Source organism: Athalia rosae, chromosome 3 (assembly GCF_917208135.1).
Source record: "Athalia rosae chromosome 3, iyAthRosa1.1, whole genome shotgun sequence".
Lineage (NCBI taxonomy): Eukaryota > Metazoa > Arthropoda > Insecta > Hymenoptera > Athaliidae > Athalia > Athalia rosae.
This window is the reverse complement of record NC_064028.1, coordinates 14,424,265-14,442,693: the sequence shown is the minus strand read 5'-3', so window position 1 is coordinate 14,442,693 and position 18,429 is coordinate 14,424,265. Positions and strand designations below refer to the sequence as shown.

Genomic DNA, 18,429 nt, shown 5'->3' with positions numbered 1-18,429 from the left:
TTTTTTTTTTTTTTGTACACATGCGCACGCGTATACTTTTTTTCCTTCTCACGGTCTGTGGGAATACGAAAAGCCTCAAAGACACACCCCCCTTCATTTTGACGAGTACATCGCTGCAAAAGTATAATAAAGTTTTTGGTTTCTCAATTTTTGATTTCAGGTCAGCTGGATCTTTAGGCGCGCGATCGGCACCCAGTACACCACTCCAAAGCGTCGTCCTGCAGGCGGGACAACCGACCACAGGACAACTCGCCGTTTCAGGATCCAGTCAACAAATTCCACCTCCGAGGAGTCCCAGTCACGCTGCACTGAAATGTAGCGAAAGGTGAAGACCGAGTGATTTTTCATCCCTTCCTTCCTTCCTTCTTTCCTTCTTTCCTTCTTCCTACCTTCCTTCCTTTCTTATTTTCTTTCTTCGTTTTTCGTCAATAACCTCAGCCTCTGGTACTGCGCTTGGAGACGATTGCGATCGAATTAATCGCAGCGTTACATCGTATAACATACCGTGCAAGATTATAACCGCGTACAAAGAATTTTTATTGTTACCTTATAACGCCGCAGGTGTTACCAACGATTGAATCGATGATTCGTTAGACGTTGGACTCTGGGGCACAGAGGTCAAGGAAGATGCGGATAGAAAAGAAATTGTAACAGCGTTTCACTCGATCGGAGTACTATTTATATCCTTATCTTAGATTGGCCGCATCAATTTTTCGCACGAGACTTCTGACGTACGCCTATAAGGAGGCGAGGCTTCTCCTAAATAGATTGTGACCGGCTACGATATTATCGCAGACATACGGGATTTTGTACAGGTGTTCTCTAGTTTAATCCGTCAGGTTTATTCATTTATCTTTTTTCTTTTTTTTCACAACTCTTGGGTACTGCGGTGTATGACTCATGTGCAACACCTGATGCGCTGCCGATTATGTATTTTATCACAAAACCGTACGGCCATTCATCGGTGTCGGAAAAACCTATGAGAGCACACGAAAAATAGAGATAGCGAAGACTCAACGCAGGCGTACCAGCTGCTTATTGTCAGTTTAAGGCAGATGAGCAGGCAAAAGATACATATATGTACGCGTATAAGTGATGGATAACTTTAGTAAATTATAATAAATTTTCTACTTCATCTGTTGTTTGTATAATTTTATTTATTTTCATAGTGTATACTTTATACATAGTTTTTTACAATGGTTTTTACGGAGAAATGGGTGTCACGTGCGGTGCAAATCAGCGGCTCGGTTATCTAGTTTTTCATCAAAGCGTGTATAATATAAACATTTTTGTATCAGGGTTGATAAACAAAATGGCGGTGGTTTGAGTAAACTTCTTGTTAACGGTGTCAAAACATTTCGTCGCCGGTCGTGTAGCCGAACAAACCCTCCGCTCTTGCTTGCGGCTACGCAGTGTCAAGTTTTTAATATTCGTGGAAAAATTAATTCTCACAAGATAAACCGACGATGCATCTCGTGTGTACAATAATAGAAATCTGATTGTCATGATAAATATTTGAATTGATGTGACCTGGGCTTCCCCTCGGCGTTTCCTTCTTCAATGAATCTTATCTCTTTTCCTACCGATACTTTTACCGCAAATCGATATCGAAATTAAGGAAGTAATATCGACGACATGATTTGGAATGGCTCTAACAAACTTTGAGAATAGATGAGAAAGATGTTACTATAGATTCACAAATCCGTTTGCTGTTATTGTTCAGTGCATTACGCGTTGAAAGAAAAAAAGGAAACGTTTATCGTGGATGAATTCAGCTAATCTTATACCGCATCACGGATGTCGTAAATTGAACAATAAGATTAGACGTTCAGAGACAAAAATATACGTTTCCGGTTTCACGGTCGTGAAGAGCGGAATCTATAGCTTGATCGATGGTCTCGATTCAACAATCATTGATCGGAAATTGTCCAAGTGGTACCTATTTGATTACATTTTTCAATAATTCGGAGTGTCAAGTCTTTGGTTTATGAGGCATGGAACAAGTTAACACGCCTCTCATTTTTTTCTTTTTCAGGTAATGGAATGAATTTGGTGTGAAATATAAATCTAGTTTTCTAATCCTCCTTATTGTCTTCGTAGTTGAAAATCATTTAACTCAATTTTCCCGATTACAGCCAATTGTCGAAACCCTTAAGTAGAAGTACGCCATCGATGGCAGCTGGCATTCAAACCGTAGCAGTTCCAACAAGACCGTCAACGAGATCGTCGTCGTCCACAAGCAGTGCTCGTCAGAAAAAATTTCATCGTCATTTTACACAGGTGAAAATTATATCTCCAATATTCTTCAATTGCCTTGAATCTAAGTCGTTCGATCTCCCCTTCGTCCTCTCTTGCTCCGAATTATCCGGGTTCGAAATTTACCCAAAAAGTCGGTGTCCTACAAGGAGATACGGCGGAGCCTTGACACAAAGCGATCGTTTCTTATCCGGATATCGAAAGCGACCGTACAAAGGTTTTATTGAGCCTGTCTGGAGCTCCGGATGTTCAAACATATGATAAGAAATTTTGACGTTTAGGTACCGGCTGATGAACGCGTGTTGAATTACTACAGTTGTGCGTTGGTGGCGGATATACTTCTGCAAGGGCATTTGTACATCACTCCGAACTACTTCGGTTTCTACAGCAACGTGTTCGGTTACATTACAAAATTGCTCATACCAACGGCATCGGTATTGAGGATCAGCAAAGAAAAAACTGCTAGAATCATTCCAAATGCGGTTGCCATCGCTACGGAGGAGGACAGACACGTTTTTTGCTCCCTCCTGTCGAGGGACTCGACTTTCAAGCTCATGAAGCAGGTGTGGGACGCTGCCAAAGAACCCGTTCCAGCTGCGGATATCCCCAGCTTGCCAGTTGCCGGAAAACTTCTTGCGCCTGAAACCCTTATCGTTGACGATTCGGAGGCTAATTTAGAAGAGGACGACTCCAGCATGTCGGAAAGTGGTACGGACAGAACGTCGAGACCGCCTACGGTTTGCACGGACACGGATGGATTCCCCCCTAGTATCCCAAGATCTGTTTCCACTACTACTAGGTCGGTATATTGCGTGATAATTATTCTTTTTGTTTTATCATTGCAATAATGCAAATTAATCACCCGTCGGATTATGTATTAATTAACCGTTTCGTGTATCATTGCAGATTGGAAACTGTGGCGCCTGCGAAGTCGGTGAGTTTGCAGGCTGTTGCAGTTAAGCCCTCGCCGCAATCCTCCAACCTTTGGGGTGGCTTTAGGCCTGGAACAATTATCGCTATTTTAGTGGCACTGTTAGCTGCGCTCTACGTATCCGCTGCGTTGATGATGATGAGGATAGATCGTTTACACGCTGCGTATCTGAATCATCCACTCGCGTCACCGGAGAGATTTACCCAAGATAGACTTTTACAGTATCTAAATTCCAATCTGGATCAGATAGTCAAGGTATTAAGAATTTCTATGATATTCACAGCAATCGGACGATGAAAATAGAGCGGTCTACTTCCATTGATTCATTTTCCTTTTTTTCAAACTTCCAGGTGCGTCAAAGTCTCCAGACGTTATCTCAGCAGTTTGTATCGATGACGGAAGATGCGGATGGTGGTTCCATGTCTGGGGGAATAATCGACCCGGAGGACGCCCCGAGTTAGCCCCCGAGGTTAAAGAGTAAAGTAATTTTATTAATTAATGAGACGACTCGCTCCCACCGTATCGTTCGCGCATGAAACGTAAGGACGCGTCGGCGAGCGTTCGGCAATACGAAAAGACCAAGCAAAGAAATGAATATACCGAGAGGCAGAAGAAATAAACTATCATTAAAAGAGGTAGCTACGGTCGTCAAGGCGGCAACGTTTCATGCGGTCTATAAACGATTGATCAGACCCACCTGTTTATCGAGTAGCGAAGATAATGGATTGATATTATCTTTCGAAGATGAAAGATTAAAGCAGGTGAATGTTGGTGAAAATTATCACTGCATATATTCGGATCAGGACATTGTTTATAGCTCCTAGACTTCAAATTATCTATCGATTCGAAGTAAGGCAAGTTAGAAAAAGACAGCGGTATAATTATCCGTCGCATGAATTACACTCGTAGGTACGCATAAAAAATAAAGAAAAGAACAAAACTAAATATATATATATATATGTATGTATGTATATATATATATAAAACACAGAATTCTTGCGAAGATAGTATTGCAGGTCAATTTTTCAGTCAATCAGTGACTTGAAATTCGCTGGTAGAATCGTTTCGTTTCCTAACTACCATCAGAGTTGAAGGAAACAGAAACAAATCAATTAAATAATTGAAACAAAAAAGAAAAAAAAATTAAATTAAGTAGACACTCGTATGTTCAGAGAGCGCTGGTGTAATAAATTATCTCGGTTCAAATTTATTGTGTCGTTATATCAAATAATATAATAGGATTATTTGGATTGATTTCGCCATTTCTTTTTTCTTAATAAACAATAATGGAAACGAGAATAACAAAAAACCAGAAAAGAAAAACGAAAAGAATGAAAAATAGGTACTTTCCTTGTCCGGTGCGATGTAAATTTTTTTTTCTCGTAATAATTTAACCGCTATTAACATTTGAGGCGCATGCATATTAGTATACCTAATGAACTTTGTTCGTACATAATTAACTAGTCAGAAAAAGTCGTACCTACCCTGTCAGTAATAATGATGATGATGACGAGAGAAATGAAAATGAAACAAAAGGAATATTACTAGCTGATAAAATCACACGACAAATAAACGAACACATACGCATATACACGTACACAGACACCTAACATTGCATATTTATATGTATAGCAATTCGCTACTAGTCGGCCATCGTTGAACATATTACACAATTATACTATGTGTGAAACACATAAAATACATATTATTATATTGCATACCAGTTCATGATGATAAAATATAAATTAAACTTACCTCGGGAGATCTGCAGAGCTCTATAGGATTTGTTTTAATCAACAAACCATCCGCTTATTTTCAGTTGTCAACTTTGAATAGAAAAACGTGAGAAAAATTCAAAAAAAAAAAAAGAAGAAAAAAGAAAGATACTTACGGATATAGCCAATTTTTCTCCATTCTTCTCCGTTTGACTATAATAATGATAATAATAATAATAATGATGATTACGGAATAAGTCGCGTTGATTGATACATGATTGGTGAATTACGGTTGAAATTTTTTCAACATTTTCACCGTAAAAAGTCTGCGCTGCAGTGAAATATATTATGCTTAATAAGTATATAATCTGCAGTAAAAACAACGAGGCAAGAAAAAAGAAAGAAAATGAGGAAAAAAAAGACATGGAAAGATAATGTTATATTATATACAAATACACCTAATTGAAAACACAAACTGCAATCTTTAATGAGATGTGCAGAGAAAATGAAAAATAAAAAAAAAAAAAAACGATAAAACAAAACAAAGTTATAGGAGGTTGACTGTGATAATTAAAATTGGGAAGGATAATCTCGATCAAAGTTATCCGTTTAATGCGTTCATAATAAAGATGACATAATTTATCAATAAACTCATAATCAATAATCATATCTGATACTGGTTTCCAAATTTAGAAAATTTCAAATTTATGATCAATATACTATTTACCTGTCATATGAACATCGATATTGCCTATTGAAGCTTGCTAATTCGTCGAAATAGTACCGCTCATCTACTACATAGTTATTATATGTAAAATTTCTTTTCGGAATGTATCTTCGGTATGAACGTAGCTAAACTATGGCTTTTTTCGAGTAGTATATAATAACAGGGAATCTATGAGAAGTGCTGTTATAAACATTAATTATTAATTAACTAATTACGTATAATCATATATGTATAGAAATTCGAATAACAGCGTTTTATGTTTTGTTGTAATTATAATTATGTTTGTTATTTTATTGGATAGATTATATTTTCAGTTTTTATCATCGCGATTATATCGTTATGTATTATTGAATATCGGAGAATCATTTGATTTGTTACTATACCGTTATTATTTGAATTATTATGCTAATAATCGTAATAACTGTAATAATAATAACCACAATTTTTATTCATTGCGACAAGGGATCTTGTTGATCAATATTTGATAATTATTATCGAATTGATGTCTGCAGATTTTGATACAGAAATGGTCTGATAATAATGATAGTAATAAGAAAAAACCAATAACAATTATAAATTTATTGATCGGTAGCCATACTATCATCATCGATATATTAATTATTAATGTAGAAACCAAAGATACTACGATATTTATAATTATACCATCATATCTACTTTATGATTATCTTTATTATTACTGTTATTAGTGTTATTATTACTGTTGTTATTATTATCGTGAATATTAATTAGTTATTCTCGTTTAGTTATTCAGTTTATATTTACGAAAAATGTGAACAGTAGGTGTAAATTGAAAAATATAATAATCGCTGTAAAAAGTGATCGACATGGAGGTTCAAATAATACCTAATTATTATATATTCTATGTAATATTTCGGTACGGAGACATAGGTATGTGTGTATATACTACGGTAATGTAATATAGTATAAATTATGATTGTGGTATGAAAGAAATTGGTCGCTATTACTACAATTATGGAGATAATAAACTATATGCGATCTCTATTATTACCTATTATCTAAAGATGTATAGCTTTACCTGACGACTGGTATTACTGAAACATTCGAAATTTTTGAACCTACAAAACTCCGAGTTATTTATACAGGAGGAACGCGATAAAGAAAAAACAATTATTATACAAAAATAGAAAAGATTTTCTTAAATTTTTCGTTTCTTTAGTTTTTCACACTTTTGTTTTTCCTTTCTCTCCACTCATTCATTCCCAAACGAAGACGATATCAATTGATTTTGTTACAGGACTAAAATCCGATTAACAGGAACAAGAAAATTAGTTCAAAGAAATAAAACAAATCAACAAAAGATAGACATTCCTTTACAGAAGATAATGCCCATTATCATACATCAGTGTATGATATACTTGTAATAATAGTTTATAATAAATATAATTTTAATAAACTGGACACAACCTAGCTGATGTCTCTTAAGCTTACATATTATATTACCTGCTTTTATCTTTTTCTCATATGAATTATCAGTTAATTTACTACTTTGAAAATCGATTATTGATTTAACATTATTATCCATAGTATTGTTATTCAAACTCTAGTAAATCACATGATAATACACAGCTAGGTAGCGTAACAAAATATCTGCGGACATCAATTTTGATTAGTACATAACGTGTAAATTCTTCAATGCCAAGAAAAATAAGGGCGATAAAATTTACGCATATGTCCCCACCTCCAAATTAAACGTGCCATATAGTTCGAGAACAGAAAAACTGAAAAGAAATAGTTGGAAGAATGACCCTGTCTAATTACCGGAATAATAGGGTAATGACAAAAATGAGCGAAGAAGCAACTAAAAGAAAGAATAAACAAATAACAAAACAAAACTATGATAACCAATTGATAATAACTGCAGCAGACTTATTTGCAGATAACAATTTCTATTTATTTATTTCACCCTAAATCTTATACCTGTATGTATAGTACATAGGAGTATGGATAGATGACGGAATAATTTTGTGACAAAAGATTTCCTTTCTTTATAATTCTTCCCCCCTTCAAATTTTGCTGAAATAATTTTCATCTTCTTCTTTCTCTGTCTTTTTTTTACTTAGTATATTCCCTATAGATATATACACATAATTATATTCACAATTATAATTCTTAGGTACATTGCATCCGTGTAAGTTGACGGAGAAAAAAAAATGGATGAGAATGAACAATAAATCAAATTGAATTGAATAATTGAAAAAAAAAAAGAACAAAGAAACGACAGCAGTAGAAACAAATAAAATTATATCAAATAAAATGAAATAAAATAAAACGTATTGCCATAATAATTCTTTGTTCTTGTCCAAAAAATAATAATTACGAATACTTACTAAATATACTTGCCTTACAGTAATAATGGTTTTTTGTATAGACTTTTTAGAAAGGTGCTCAATATATAGTCCATTTTTTCATAAATGATATATTATTATTACTATTACTATTATTGTTATTATTTTGGTTATTTGCTGGTATATCTGTTAAGAAAATTATGTTGTAATAATATTTTTAATTTATTAGTAATTTTGTAAAAATCATTTTCAATCGTTGTATATTATACTGCACGTTACGTGAGAATTTTTGAATTGCAGAAAAATTTGATAAATTTGATTTTGAAAGAAACAAAAAAATACTGGTGTTAGTATGGGTTAATTAGCTGTTTGTTGTTGTTTTTTTAAACATTTTTTCAATGACATTACGTCACCAAAAGAAAAATTGTTTGATGTGAAGAGAAATTACAGCCGAATATTCTTAAAGATAATAATAAAAATAGTATTAATAATAATAATGTAATAATAATAATGATGATGATTTAATTTATACGATTGATGCGAGTAACATTATTAATTATTATTGTACAGTAACACGAAGTATACCTAATTATTGATATAATCATAAAATACACGCTTAGATGAAACGCTGAGTCCTGTAATAATTGGGGGGAAGGGTGACAAAAAGGGGAAAAAGGGATAAAATTGAAAAGAAAAAATTATACTAGTGACAGACCAATAATTATTATAATGTAATATTATTATTATTATCACGTATAAAAATTTGTGAATAGTTAATTACATGCGATACACATTTTAAAACAATTACAGTACACTAATAAGACGCAGAAGACCGAATAAAAAATATTATGAAAAAGTATTTATACGTATTTTAAACCATAATTATTTATTGAATTCAAGTTGTTTCTTGTTCTTTTTTATAACCACGTCTGTTAATATCCCGAAAAATGAAATCGAAAGAATCGAGTTAAATTTGGTCCAGCGGATCTGTTTCATATTCTTGGTATCCTTTTTCTTTTTTAAATGAATTATTGGTTTGGATGACATTTACTGAGTATAAGTTAAGGTTGTTACGGTAAATAAAACATAACTGCGCAATGTTTATTATGAATTTATTAACCGAGGAATTGCAGTTTGCACTGTACCATTTTGTGATGCTGGATTCCGGATATATTAACCATATCGCAGCTCGCCACCCCCACAATAAACTTCGCACATATGGGATATGCGGTTAGCTTTAATTAGCAACCATGTCTAGTTGATAAGCTATAATCGGTGAAATTGTTACACCCAACAAGTTCAGCCGTTTCCGGTTCGGTAATATCACCGATGCTTGCGATTAATAATTCACTTATTCATCATTCTGCATCCATTCATTTTCTACTCAAGCATTCGTCCGTTGTGGGAGATGAAAAAAAATTTATCCCTCGCAAACTACCACGGGATGAAAAAAAATTGTGATCTTCCTTATTTATTTGCCAATTCGTTTATTTATTCAGATATTTATTTGGAAAAGGGGGAGACTTCCGGCGCGCCTGTAATTTCATTTTTCGTCCCTATTTATCGTTTCGATCTTAATTCACCACAAATTAGTAATAAATTAAGTAACCTTATTATGGGAAACGTAAAGATTAATGCAAGATATTTAAAAGATTGTGCGTTGTTATGTGCTATATACCCATATTAATACTTAATAAGTGGGGATTTTGTGGTCGTTTGAAAGGAAGCTGTAACTTGTGTATAAAAGGCTGTTCACATAATCCTTAGACGACAGTGTAAATCAGATTGTTGCCGATTGATGCGGATATAACATTAGCTCATATTGGATCGAATGAGATTAAGGGAAAAAAAAGAAAAGAAAAAAGAACGAGATAAATAATTTCATACATTTTCAAATAAAACTCCTTCATTCGCCGTAAATTGTTACCAGCAATTATTTCTTTTTTCTTTTGGAGATCCATTCCGAAGATTCTTTTTCAATAATATATTGGACAAGGTCAGTAAAACAAATTTTCATTATTACATTCTGTACACGATCGTTTCATTCTCTTTTTTTTTTCTTCTCAAACCGAAATGAAAAAAAAACCTCATGACGATAGTAATTTTGCACATTCTATGTGAAAAAATCTTATGTCACAGAAAAAAATGAGGGATTATGAAGTCATTTTTTTTTTAAATCTTACAAGCCGGATAAGGTATTAAATACTTCTTCTCATGCAGCTGCACCCTATGTGGTAAATGAACGGATAATTTATTATTGAAAAATTGAAGTAACTTTAAAATGCGATCTGCAGCTATAGTTACGCTGACTCAATTCGAATTCTATAATTGAATTTGCTAGAAAGGTAAAAGAATAATTGAAGCAGCCGTACAAGAAGGTACGGGGAATTTTATTTGAATCATCTGTCACAACGTGCCATGTATCGGCATATATTTAGTCAGCGAGGTAATGCATGAGAATAACGTTTACTTTGCGCCTACAATTTAACTGTAATATACAGAATTACACCCGTTTTCTTTTCATTCAATTTGCCCAAGGTGAACTTTTTTCAAGATTCGACGAAAAAAAAATTTCATGCAAAAGATCGCGTACAACCGTGCCCAATTTGATCCAGTTGCGTCACCCCTGCAGAAGAGACGAAGGCCATTTTTTTTTCTTTTCAATTCTTTTCCGGAGCGTTTTTCATGAATTTTCTTCCAAAAGATCGTTACCAAACTACTTTCTTATTCAATGCACATTATTCTCTTCTATGCAGGTTGTACCGAGAAATTTTTCCGATACAGGGACAGATGAAATGAATCACCCGGTATTTTACACGGTACATACGCGGTATGCACGTTTAGGTGCAGTAATGAAAATGCAGCGATGCGAAAAACGTTGACTTTGCTCTTAAAATTTCTATGTACATAAATACTTTTCACTCGATCCGTAGTAAATCGACTCGAATGAATTCTGCAGTTATAAAGTCGCACAGCTCTATTAGGCTCTCAAGGAATTTTTTCCGGCTTTGACAATTATAAATTGAATGCGGCAGGTACGTACATACATATAATAAATTACGTAATTATATGGTACATGTTCAGTCGAGCTAAATAGGTGCTATGTACAGCATCCTTGTGTTGCAATTTACACACATGGGTATAGACAATATTTATGTTAAACCTGGTGAATCAAACGCGGATATTGCGAACACGTTTCTTAATATCGCGTTACGTTAAACATGTAATTCATCCGTTCCGGATTTTATAATCGATTCATAAAAATTGTAGGGTATACGGAACAATCGCTGCGCTGCCTGAGACTTTTTTCGCATTTTTTTATTTCAATTTTTTCCCCTCCTCTTCCCTCTTCTCCTTCAACCTTGGTAATTTTTTTCTCATCGAGAATATTGACACTGGAAGACTCGAGTGCGTACGAGATGCAAGAATCGGTTGAAAAATATTGCATCTTTAAATTTGTTAAGATTTTTATTTGCATCCCGGTGATATTTGCACAATGCAGTTTGCTCAATTATTATTATTATTATTATTATTACAACTCGTACTGCAAAGTAAATTGCTATCGTTCACTTTGAGCACGTTACATGTACAATGAAGGTGCCGTAACCCGTAGATCGTATCATCGTAAGGTGAAACGATCCTTCAACGGTTCTGTTCCCCTCTTCATTTTACCTTCTCCATGGAAGATCATGATTTCCGTAATTGATTTTTCGTTTAAACTTTTCATCCAGAATGGCGTCGGAATCGTTGGTCGTTAAGGGGATTTTCCTCTATGAGCAGGATAACGCGACTGCTCATCGTACGTGTAAATATGAACTCGTTCATATGGACCCACCTACACCGGTTCTTCGGCGGGGTCAGCCATTCAATTTGGCTATACGTTTCGATCGCAGTTACGTCGATGAAACGGATATAGTTCGCATGTTATTCAGTTTCGGTCCGAATTCGAACGTCCTGAAAGGAACTAGAGGAGTGAGCACCGTTACACCGAGAGACACTTATCTCACGGATTTGGAGGCATGGGGAATCAGAATGATTGGTATAAACGGCGAAGATCTCATGGTCGAAGTTAGAAGCCCTTTCGACAGTCCGGTCGGTATTTGGCAATTGAATGTCGAAACTACCACCGCTGGGAGTAAGAAGCCACCGAATACTTATCACTTGGATAAGGATATTTATTTGCTGTTCAACCCGTGGCTCAAAGGTACGTAAAATTCAAGAGCTTTTCGAACAAATTTACCTTCGATTCATTTATCGAACGTTTTTTCGCGCACAGAGGACTCGGTTTACATGGAAGACCAGAGACTCCTCGACGAGTACATCGGCAATGACACCGGAAAAATTTGGGTCGGTGCTTTGGGGAGTTGCAGAGGCAGGGAATGGGTCTTCGGTCAATTCGACGCCTGCGTTCTTCCCGCGTGTCAACTTTTGTTGGAAAGATCGGGAATAAAGGCCGCATCTCGCGGGGATCCCATCAAAATGACGAGGGCGATTTCGAGAATCGTGAGTCAGTTAGTTTTTCGGCTAATTACATTTTCAATCATCAAATTCCTAAAACTCTACGATCCTCAGGTGAATTCGAACGACGACAGGGGTGTTCTCACCGGTCGTTGGGACGGCGAGTATTCGGACGGCACGGCCCCGTCAGCTTGGACGGGGAGTGTGCCGATCCTCGAACAATTTTTGGAAACTAAGGAAGAAGTTAGTTACGGTCAATGTTGGGTGTTCGCCGGTGTAACGACAACGGTTTGCAGAGCCCTAGGGATACCGTCGAGAGTCGTTTCGAATTTGGTATCGGCCCATGACGCGAACGCGTCTCTGTCCGTCGATCGTTACTACAACGCTGACAACGAGGAGTTGGAATACGACCCCGAAAATCCGATGGGGGAAGACTCCATTTGGAATTATCACGTATGGAACGACGTTTGGATGTCGAGACCGGATCTCCCGAAAGGTTACGGCGGATGGCAAGCGATCGATGCTACTCCTCAAGAAACTTCTGACGGAATGTACCAATGCGGTCCGACTTCTCTCGAAGCCATAAAAGACGGTGCGGTCGGTTACAATTACGACGTACCTTTCATGTTGGCCTCCGTTAACGCCGATCTCATGAGATGGAAGGAAGATCCGACCAGCGATTTTGGATGGAGCAAAATAGACTGCAACAAATACCAGTTAGTGCCATTTCTCTCGCAACCCACCTTCCATAAAAATGTCAACGAGTAAACATGTTCCTAAATTTTTCTCCTCTTCTCCACAGTATCGGCAGAATGATTTTGACCAAAATCCCGTTCATCTTCGATCCTAACGGCGATCGTGACAAGGAGGACATCACCGCCTTGTACAAATCTAAAGAAGGCGAGTAACGTATTTTTAGACACGTGATTATGATTTTTCAAGTTTTCCAAACGTTCCAACTGACCAGATTTGACTAATGATTATTTTTTTCCTTCTCAGGAACGGAAGCCGAACGTTTGACTTTACTCAGAGCGGTGCGAGGTTCGGAAAGAGCGAAGAAGTTCTACGCTGTTCCAGATGCGGCGAAAGAAGACGTTGAGTTCGAACTCGTTGATTTGGACAGAGTGAAAATTGGTCAACCGTTCGCCGTGACGGTCCGCATAAAGAATAAATCAAACGAACCGAGAAATATTCAGGCGATATTATCGGCCGGAAGTGTTTATTACACCGGAGTTAAAGCTAATTTGGTAAAGAGAGCGACCGGACAGTTCACCGTTCATCCTGGGGGCAGTGAGTGTTTGATTTATTCATGCTAGAAAATTCTACCGATGGTAGCCGACGAAAACCGACGAAAATATATTGTTTAAAATTTTTCAGCCGAACAGCTCAAACTGACCGTGAAAGTTGACGATTACCTTGAGAAATTGGTCGAATATTCGATAATGAAGCTCTACGCTATAGCAACTGTTAAGGAAACCAATCAAACATGGGCCGAAGAAGACGATTTCCAAGTTTTAAAACCGCCAATAACCGTCAAGGTAATGGAACCAGAATTATTATTATTATTTTGTCTTACGCTCGAAACTTATTGGCGTATTAACGTTGCGTTTCACGATCATATCTACAGATCGACGGCGAACTTATCGTCGGAAAACCTGCGGCCATTTCGCTGAGCTTCACGAATCCGTTGAATAGAATTTTAACCCAATGTAAGTTTAACTACGCCGGTCCCGGATTGACCAGAAACAAAACTCTGCCGTTCAGAGACGTCGGACCGAACGAATTAGTCAGAGTTGAGCATCAGTTTGAACCGCAAAAAGCTGGCAAACAACAAATTATCGCAACTTTCACGTCCAAGCAACTCGTAGACGTCACAGGATCGGCAACCGTTGAGGTCTTTGACGAGGACGAGTGATATTTTTTCCAAACATTGAAGATCTATATGGGGTACATTATTCTATTGTTATACTCAATTCGATTTTCGTTCGAAAGTTTATTCAAGAGGTATACGAAGATCGCGTTCGTATGATGAATATCATCCGGATTTATTCTATTTTATAATTATATATTTATTTTCTTTTTTTACTTAATATGATTGCGGTTAGCTACACGATTATTGTGTGTGGCTGTAAAAGGCTGCGTCCCGTTTAATGACGTTATTCGCATTATGGTTAACCATTAACGTCCTCGTGACCCACTTCTGATTATAACACGATGAAAAAAAAACTTCAGAAAAGAGGAAAAGAATCATTGTTCCCCTGTAAATGGGCCGGAAACTTTCAGTTTCCTTTTTCTATTTTTCATTTTATTTGTGAAGAGTAAAATTCCTTGCAAAGAAAAAAAAAAAAAATGTGATTGCAAGAAGCATTTCAATATTGATTCATTTACAGTAGATTGTACTCCTCGGATCGAGAACATGGATTCGAACGAATCCACCAAATTCACCCTGTGACTTGAGTTGCCTACAATCAGGCGCAGTCGAGCGTGTGTTGAATTATAAGTGCGATCATAATTTTTTCTGTTTCTCCTTCCTCTCGTGAAATTTTTATTTACAAATAATCATAAATAGAACAAATTTTGAGATGTACGTTTTTTTTTTCTACCCATGCACAGGTACATACATCGGCCTTTAAGAGGCCCCAAACCTTTCCTTCCATCGCTGGTACATCTCCGCAACGTGTTTAGCTGTCGGTTTAATTCCATCAAGTGCCGCCTTTAAGTAACTTAATTCGCTTATCGTTCCGTGATTCATTTTTCCAATTTCACTTCTCACGATTTTATTCTCCTCCAACATTTGCCAGATCGGTCTCAATTGCATCATCCAGGCCTCCTTGCATATTAATTTAATATCGGCGCAGGAATAACCTTCGGTCATTTGTACAATTTCGAAAAATTCTTTGTCCTGCGAGAGTTCAGGGTCAACGTATGTCCTGAGAAATTCGAAACGAGTTTTTGCATTTGGTAAATCGACTAAAATACGCTTTTCTAAACGCCGAAGAAGAGCCACGTCTAATTCCCTGAAAGATATTGGAAATATTTGTCTTATCATAGATATATTGAACGTCTTGTTATATTCCACCAGATCACTACGTAGTCCTGGATAGTTTGATCAGTTTATCGGAAACCGACTAATCTACTCACCAGGGTAAATTTGAGGCCGCTAAGAGCAGGATTTGATTATCGCTGGCAGCGAGGCCGTCCATTCTAGCTAGCAATTCTGCTCTAAAGCGTTTTGCCGGTTCCGTACTCGAGGATTTAAAATCTCCTTGACCCGATCCTGACGTCCAATCAGCTTCGTCGACGAAAATAACAGCCGGAGAATGATATCTCGCCAGTTCAAAAAGGACCTGTGTACCGCAGGTATTTTTTAACCAGTCGGTTGAGCATTTCCGAATAATTTTTAACAGAAAATTAGAATGGCGTCCGTACCCGAACCAGCTTCTCCGAGTCTCCTCTCCATTTGCTTATTATGGAACTCGATGAAATGTTGAAAAATGTCGTCTTGCATTCCGTTGCTACAGCCTTAGCCAGCATGGTCTTACCTGTGACGAGTGAAAAAAAAAACTAGGTGAAATATTATGATTCAAATGAATAGTCTCGCTTACAGATTTCTTTTTTTTTTTTTTTTTTTAACAAGCCGGGATGGTGAACCCGAATTTAAAGTAGACTCGAATAATTTACTTAGGAATTTTCTCAGGATTGATGACCGAAGTTTAGAGATGGCGGATAAATATTTTTTCGACGCGACGAGTTACTTGAAACAATTGTATTTCGAATGTCATTTTTTGTGTGCATAATTTTAGGGACCTCCCCAACTTCAGATGGTGCAGTCGAACTAGTGGACGATAATTTCATAATTGCGCTACCAGTTCCCGGAGGACCGTATAAAAGTATCCCTTGCCAAGGGGATAATTTTCCTCCAAATAGTTCCGGATATTTTATCGGATAGACCGTAGCTTCCTTTAGCAGTCTTTTGCACTCTTCCAAACCCTCTATATCCTTCCAATGGACGTTCAAGTCCGTCGTAACGATCTCCTGTGAAAACGTAAGTGAGCTTAAATTGAAGAAAAATCGACCCGGAACAGCGCAAGTTAAATTTATTATTTACCCTGGATATCATTTCCGCCATTTCTCTCCAATCTGTTCCAGGTTGATACAAATCTCCTATAGGTTTCAGTATTTTTTCTCCCGAAAAAATTGTCTCCCTATCTTCGTGTTGGTGATTAACTGAAAATTGTCCATTATCAGAGTTTCCGGAACACTGAAAAATCGGTGTAACGGTCATGCCAAAATTTTCTTCGATGGATGACTGGGAATTGTTTAATTTTTTTGTTTTCACAGTAGCCGATTCTGAAACCGCAGGTAATTGCGACGATTCTTGAAGAATTTTTCGGGAATTATTTTTCTGACTCTTTTCTCTTCGTACCCTGCAAAATTTTTTAGACACCCGATTGGATTTTGAATTATTTTTTTGTCTCCAGAAATAGGTACCAACGATAAAAATTTTACAACAATTTTTACAGGACCGTTCGATAATGCGCATACAGCAGTATAAAACAACAGAATTCACCCAACTGGGGCATAATTATAATGGAAATTCATACCAGATTGCATGACATTCATAAATATTAAAAGGAAGTTCATTTGAATGTAACATGAGAAAAAGAAGAAAGAAAAAAGAAACGGGGTGGTAACTTTTTTCTTATTCTTTTTTTCACAGAGGTATACTCACGTGTTGCTATTGTTGTTGGAGTTCGTGGGAACTGGATCGATTTTTTTGCAGATTTTCGGGTATTTGTTGTACTTTGCGTAGTAGTAGTCAGAAAATTCAACTAGGACGGTGTCCAGATCTATGTTGTCGCAGACTTGATAGTCGCCAGAAAGTTGAGCTTCTCTCACGAGCGATTCTACAGTTTCGTTGCACCTTGAAGTTTAATGAAATAAATAAAGGAGAGGGGAAAAAATTGACTCCCGTTTGCGTGGCTCGTTCAAGCGATCCTTATACCCATAATGATTTGCGGGGTTACTTGACACGATTTTCTTTTTGATTTCTTTCGTCGCAGTCGTGTAATTCATAAAAAACATGCATGTATACATATTATAGAGAATTAATTAGAACGCAAAGGTAAGGAGAATTAAAGTTTTAATGAACACAGGTTTTTCGTGTAATTAATTTTTCAACGAGCTTTCAAGGCTTGATTAAAAATGCGCGATATACGAATGTGTATATTTATATAGCATATGTTTTGTGCGGATCTCTACGTTTTCTATTATCAATTTCACGCGAGGTATGGAAAAAAACAACTTGACAATATCTACCCTTGCTCACGCAGAAAATCCGCCATCAAGTACATGAGACTTCTTCGCCTTTCCTGCGTTCGTTTTTCTTCCTTCAGGAGTAAAAATGGTTTTCCAATTTTTTAGGATTCCGAAAAATTGATTTCATATAATCCCAAGAATAACTACATACCTTTTCTCTGGCCAGTTGGGACACTTTCCTGTTTGTGTAGGAGGATAAAAAATCCGTCATCTTATAGGACCTTTTCAGGATATAGTTATTTGGCGATCACAGATTTTATTGATAAATTCAACGAACCGATTTTTTCGAGGAAGTTATTTTATTGGTCATGAGGCGCACAAGCCTGATCCTTCGACCTGAAGGAAGAGGAAAAACAAAAGTCTTGTTTACCAGAAATGATATTAGAATAATATAATAAATTTGTTTTCGTTTCCATAGTAACGATGACGAGGTAGGAGGCCCTCCACCAATGATATATGTTTCGATCGGACGAACACGCTCCTCAATCTACACGTGTTTTGAAATTTCATGAAAATTTAATTTATAATTTAGTCGGTTGGGCCGATAACATTTTTTATCAGACCAGTTTTCAAAAATGGTTCGGATTTTCGTGTTTTCTAGCTCATAAGAACTTCAGTTTGTATCTCATCGCAGAAAAAGATGACGAAAAGATGAAATCTGATTGGTTTAATTTTTGGAAAAGATTCATTTTCGTT

At 36.5% G+C, this 18,429-nt stretch overlaps 3 protein-coding genes across 7 annotated transcripts in view; 2 read left to right on the top strand and 1 right to left on the bottom strand.

Annotated features, from left to right (window-relative positions):
• The window catches only part of LOC105691904 (GRAM domain-containing protein 2A-like), a 30,608-nt gene extending 23,797 nt beyond the window's left edge, over nucleotides 1–6,811 (top strand). For all 4 annotated transcript variants that reach the window (XM_012410713.3, XM_020855779.2, XM_048652631.1 and 1 more), the window contains 5 exons: nucleotides 161–325; nucleotides 2,136–2,280; nucleotides 2,538–3,055; nucleotides 3,163–3,442; nucleotides 3,538–6,811. In XM_012410713.3, coding sequence (XP_012266136.2) covers nucleotides 161–325; nucleotides 2,136–2,280; nucleotides 2,538–3,055; nucleotides 3,163–3,442; nucleotides 3,538–3,648 — 1,219 coding nt within the window. In that variant the 3' untranslated portion in view covers nucleotides 3,649–6,811. The remainder of the gene's footprint in view (nucleotides 1–160; nucleotides 326–2,135; nucleotides 2,281–2,537; nucleotides 3,056–3,162; nucleotides 3,443–3,537) is intronic.
• A 2,154-nt stretch (nucleotides 6,812–8,965) lies between these two features.
• Nucleotides 8,966–14,989, top strand: LOC105691957 (hemocyte protein-glutamine gamma-glutamyltransferase-like). 2 transcript variants are annotated; one of them, XM_012410800.3, is made up of 8 exons: nucleotides 8,966–9,952; nucleotides 11,688–12,160; nucleotides 12,233–12,459; nucleotides 12,529–13,130; nucleotides 13,217–13,314; nucleotides 13,414–13,704; nucleotides 13,792–13,952; nucleotides 14,042–14,989. In XM_012410800.3, the coding sequence occupies exons 2-8, from the start codon at nucleotides 11,689–11,691 to the stop codon at nucleotides 14,327–14,329; spliced, it is 2,139 nt and encodes a 712-aa protein (XP_012266223.1). In that variant the 5' UTR covers nucleotides 8,966–9,952; nucleotide 11,688; the 3' UTR covers nucleotides 14,330–14,989. The 2 variants fall into 2 exon arrangements, with proteins under 2 accessions (XP_012266223.1, XP_020711437.1); XM_020855778.2 differs by lacking the exon at nucleotides 8,966–9,952 and adding an exon at nucleotides 9,982–10,991.
• On the bottom strand, nucleotides 14,734–18,056 carry LOC105691959 (katanin p60 ATPase-containing subunit A-like 2). The gene is made up of 8 exons (XM_012410802.3): nucleotides 17,885–18,056; nucleotides 17,734–17,804; nucleotides 17,147–17,338; nucleotides 16,523–16,841; nucleotides 16,281–16,449; nucleotides 15,844–15,956; nucleotides 15,556–15,761; nucleotides 14,734–15,431 (listed from the first exon to the last, which is right to left on the bottom strand). Exons 1-8 carry the CDS (start codon nucleotides 17,942–17,944, stop codon nucleotides 15,044–15,046), a joined length of 1,518 nt encoding a protein of 505 aa, XP_012266225.2. The 5' UTR covers nucleotides 17,945–18,056; the 3' UTR covers nucleotides 14,734–15,043.
• Nucleotides 18,057–18,429: the final 373 nt, after the last annotated feature.

Excerpts from the sequence above, each read along its gene's own strand:
- LOC105691957 (XM_012410800.3), top strand. The coding sequence starts at position 11,689 with ATGGCGTCGGAATCGTTGGTCGTTAAGGGGATTTTCCTCTATGAGCAG. Across the intron at positions 12,161-12,232 it reads GTTCAACCCGTGGCTCAAAG|AGGACTCGGTTTACATGGAA; the intron begins GTACGTAAAATT and ends TTTCGCGCACAG. Across the intron at positions 12,460-12,528 it reads CGAGGGCGATTTCGAGAATC|GTGAATTCGAACGACGACAG; the intron begins GTGAGTCAGTTA and ends TACGATCCTCAG.
- LOC105691959 (XM_012410802.3), bottom strand. The coding sequence starts at position 17,944 with ATGACGGATTTTTTATCCTCCTACACAAACAGGAAAGTGTCCCAACTG. Across the intron at positions 17,339-17,733 it reads GATTTTCTGCGTGAGCAAGG|GTGCAACGAAACTGTAGAAT; the intron begins GTAGATATTGTC and ends TTAAACTTCAAG. Across the intron at positions 16,450-16,522 it reads TGGCGGAAATGATATCCAGG|GAGATCGTTACGACGGACTT; the intron begins GTAAATAATAAA and ends ACGTTTTCACAG.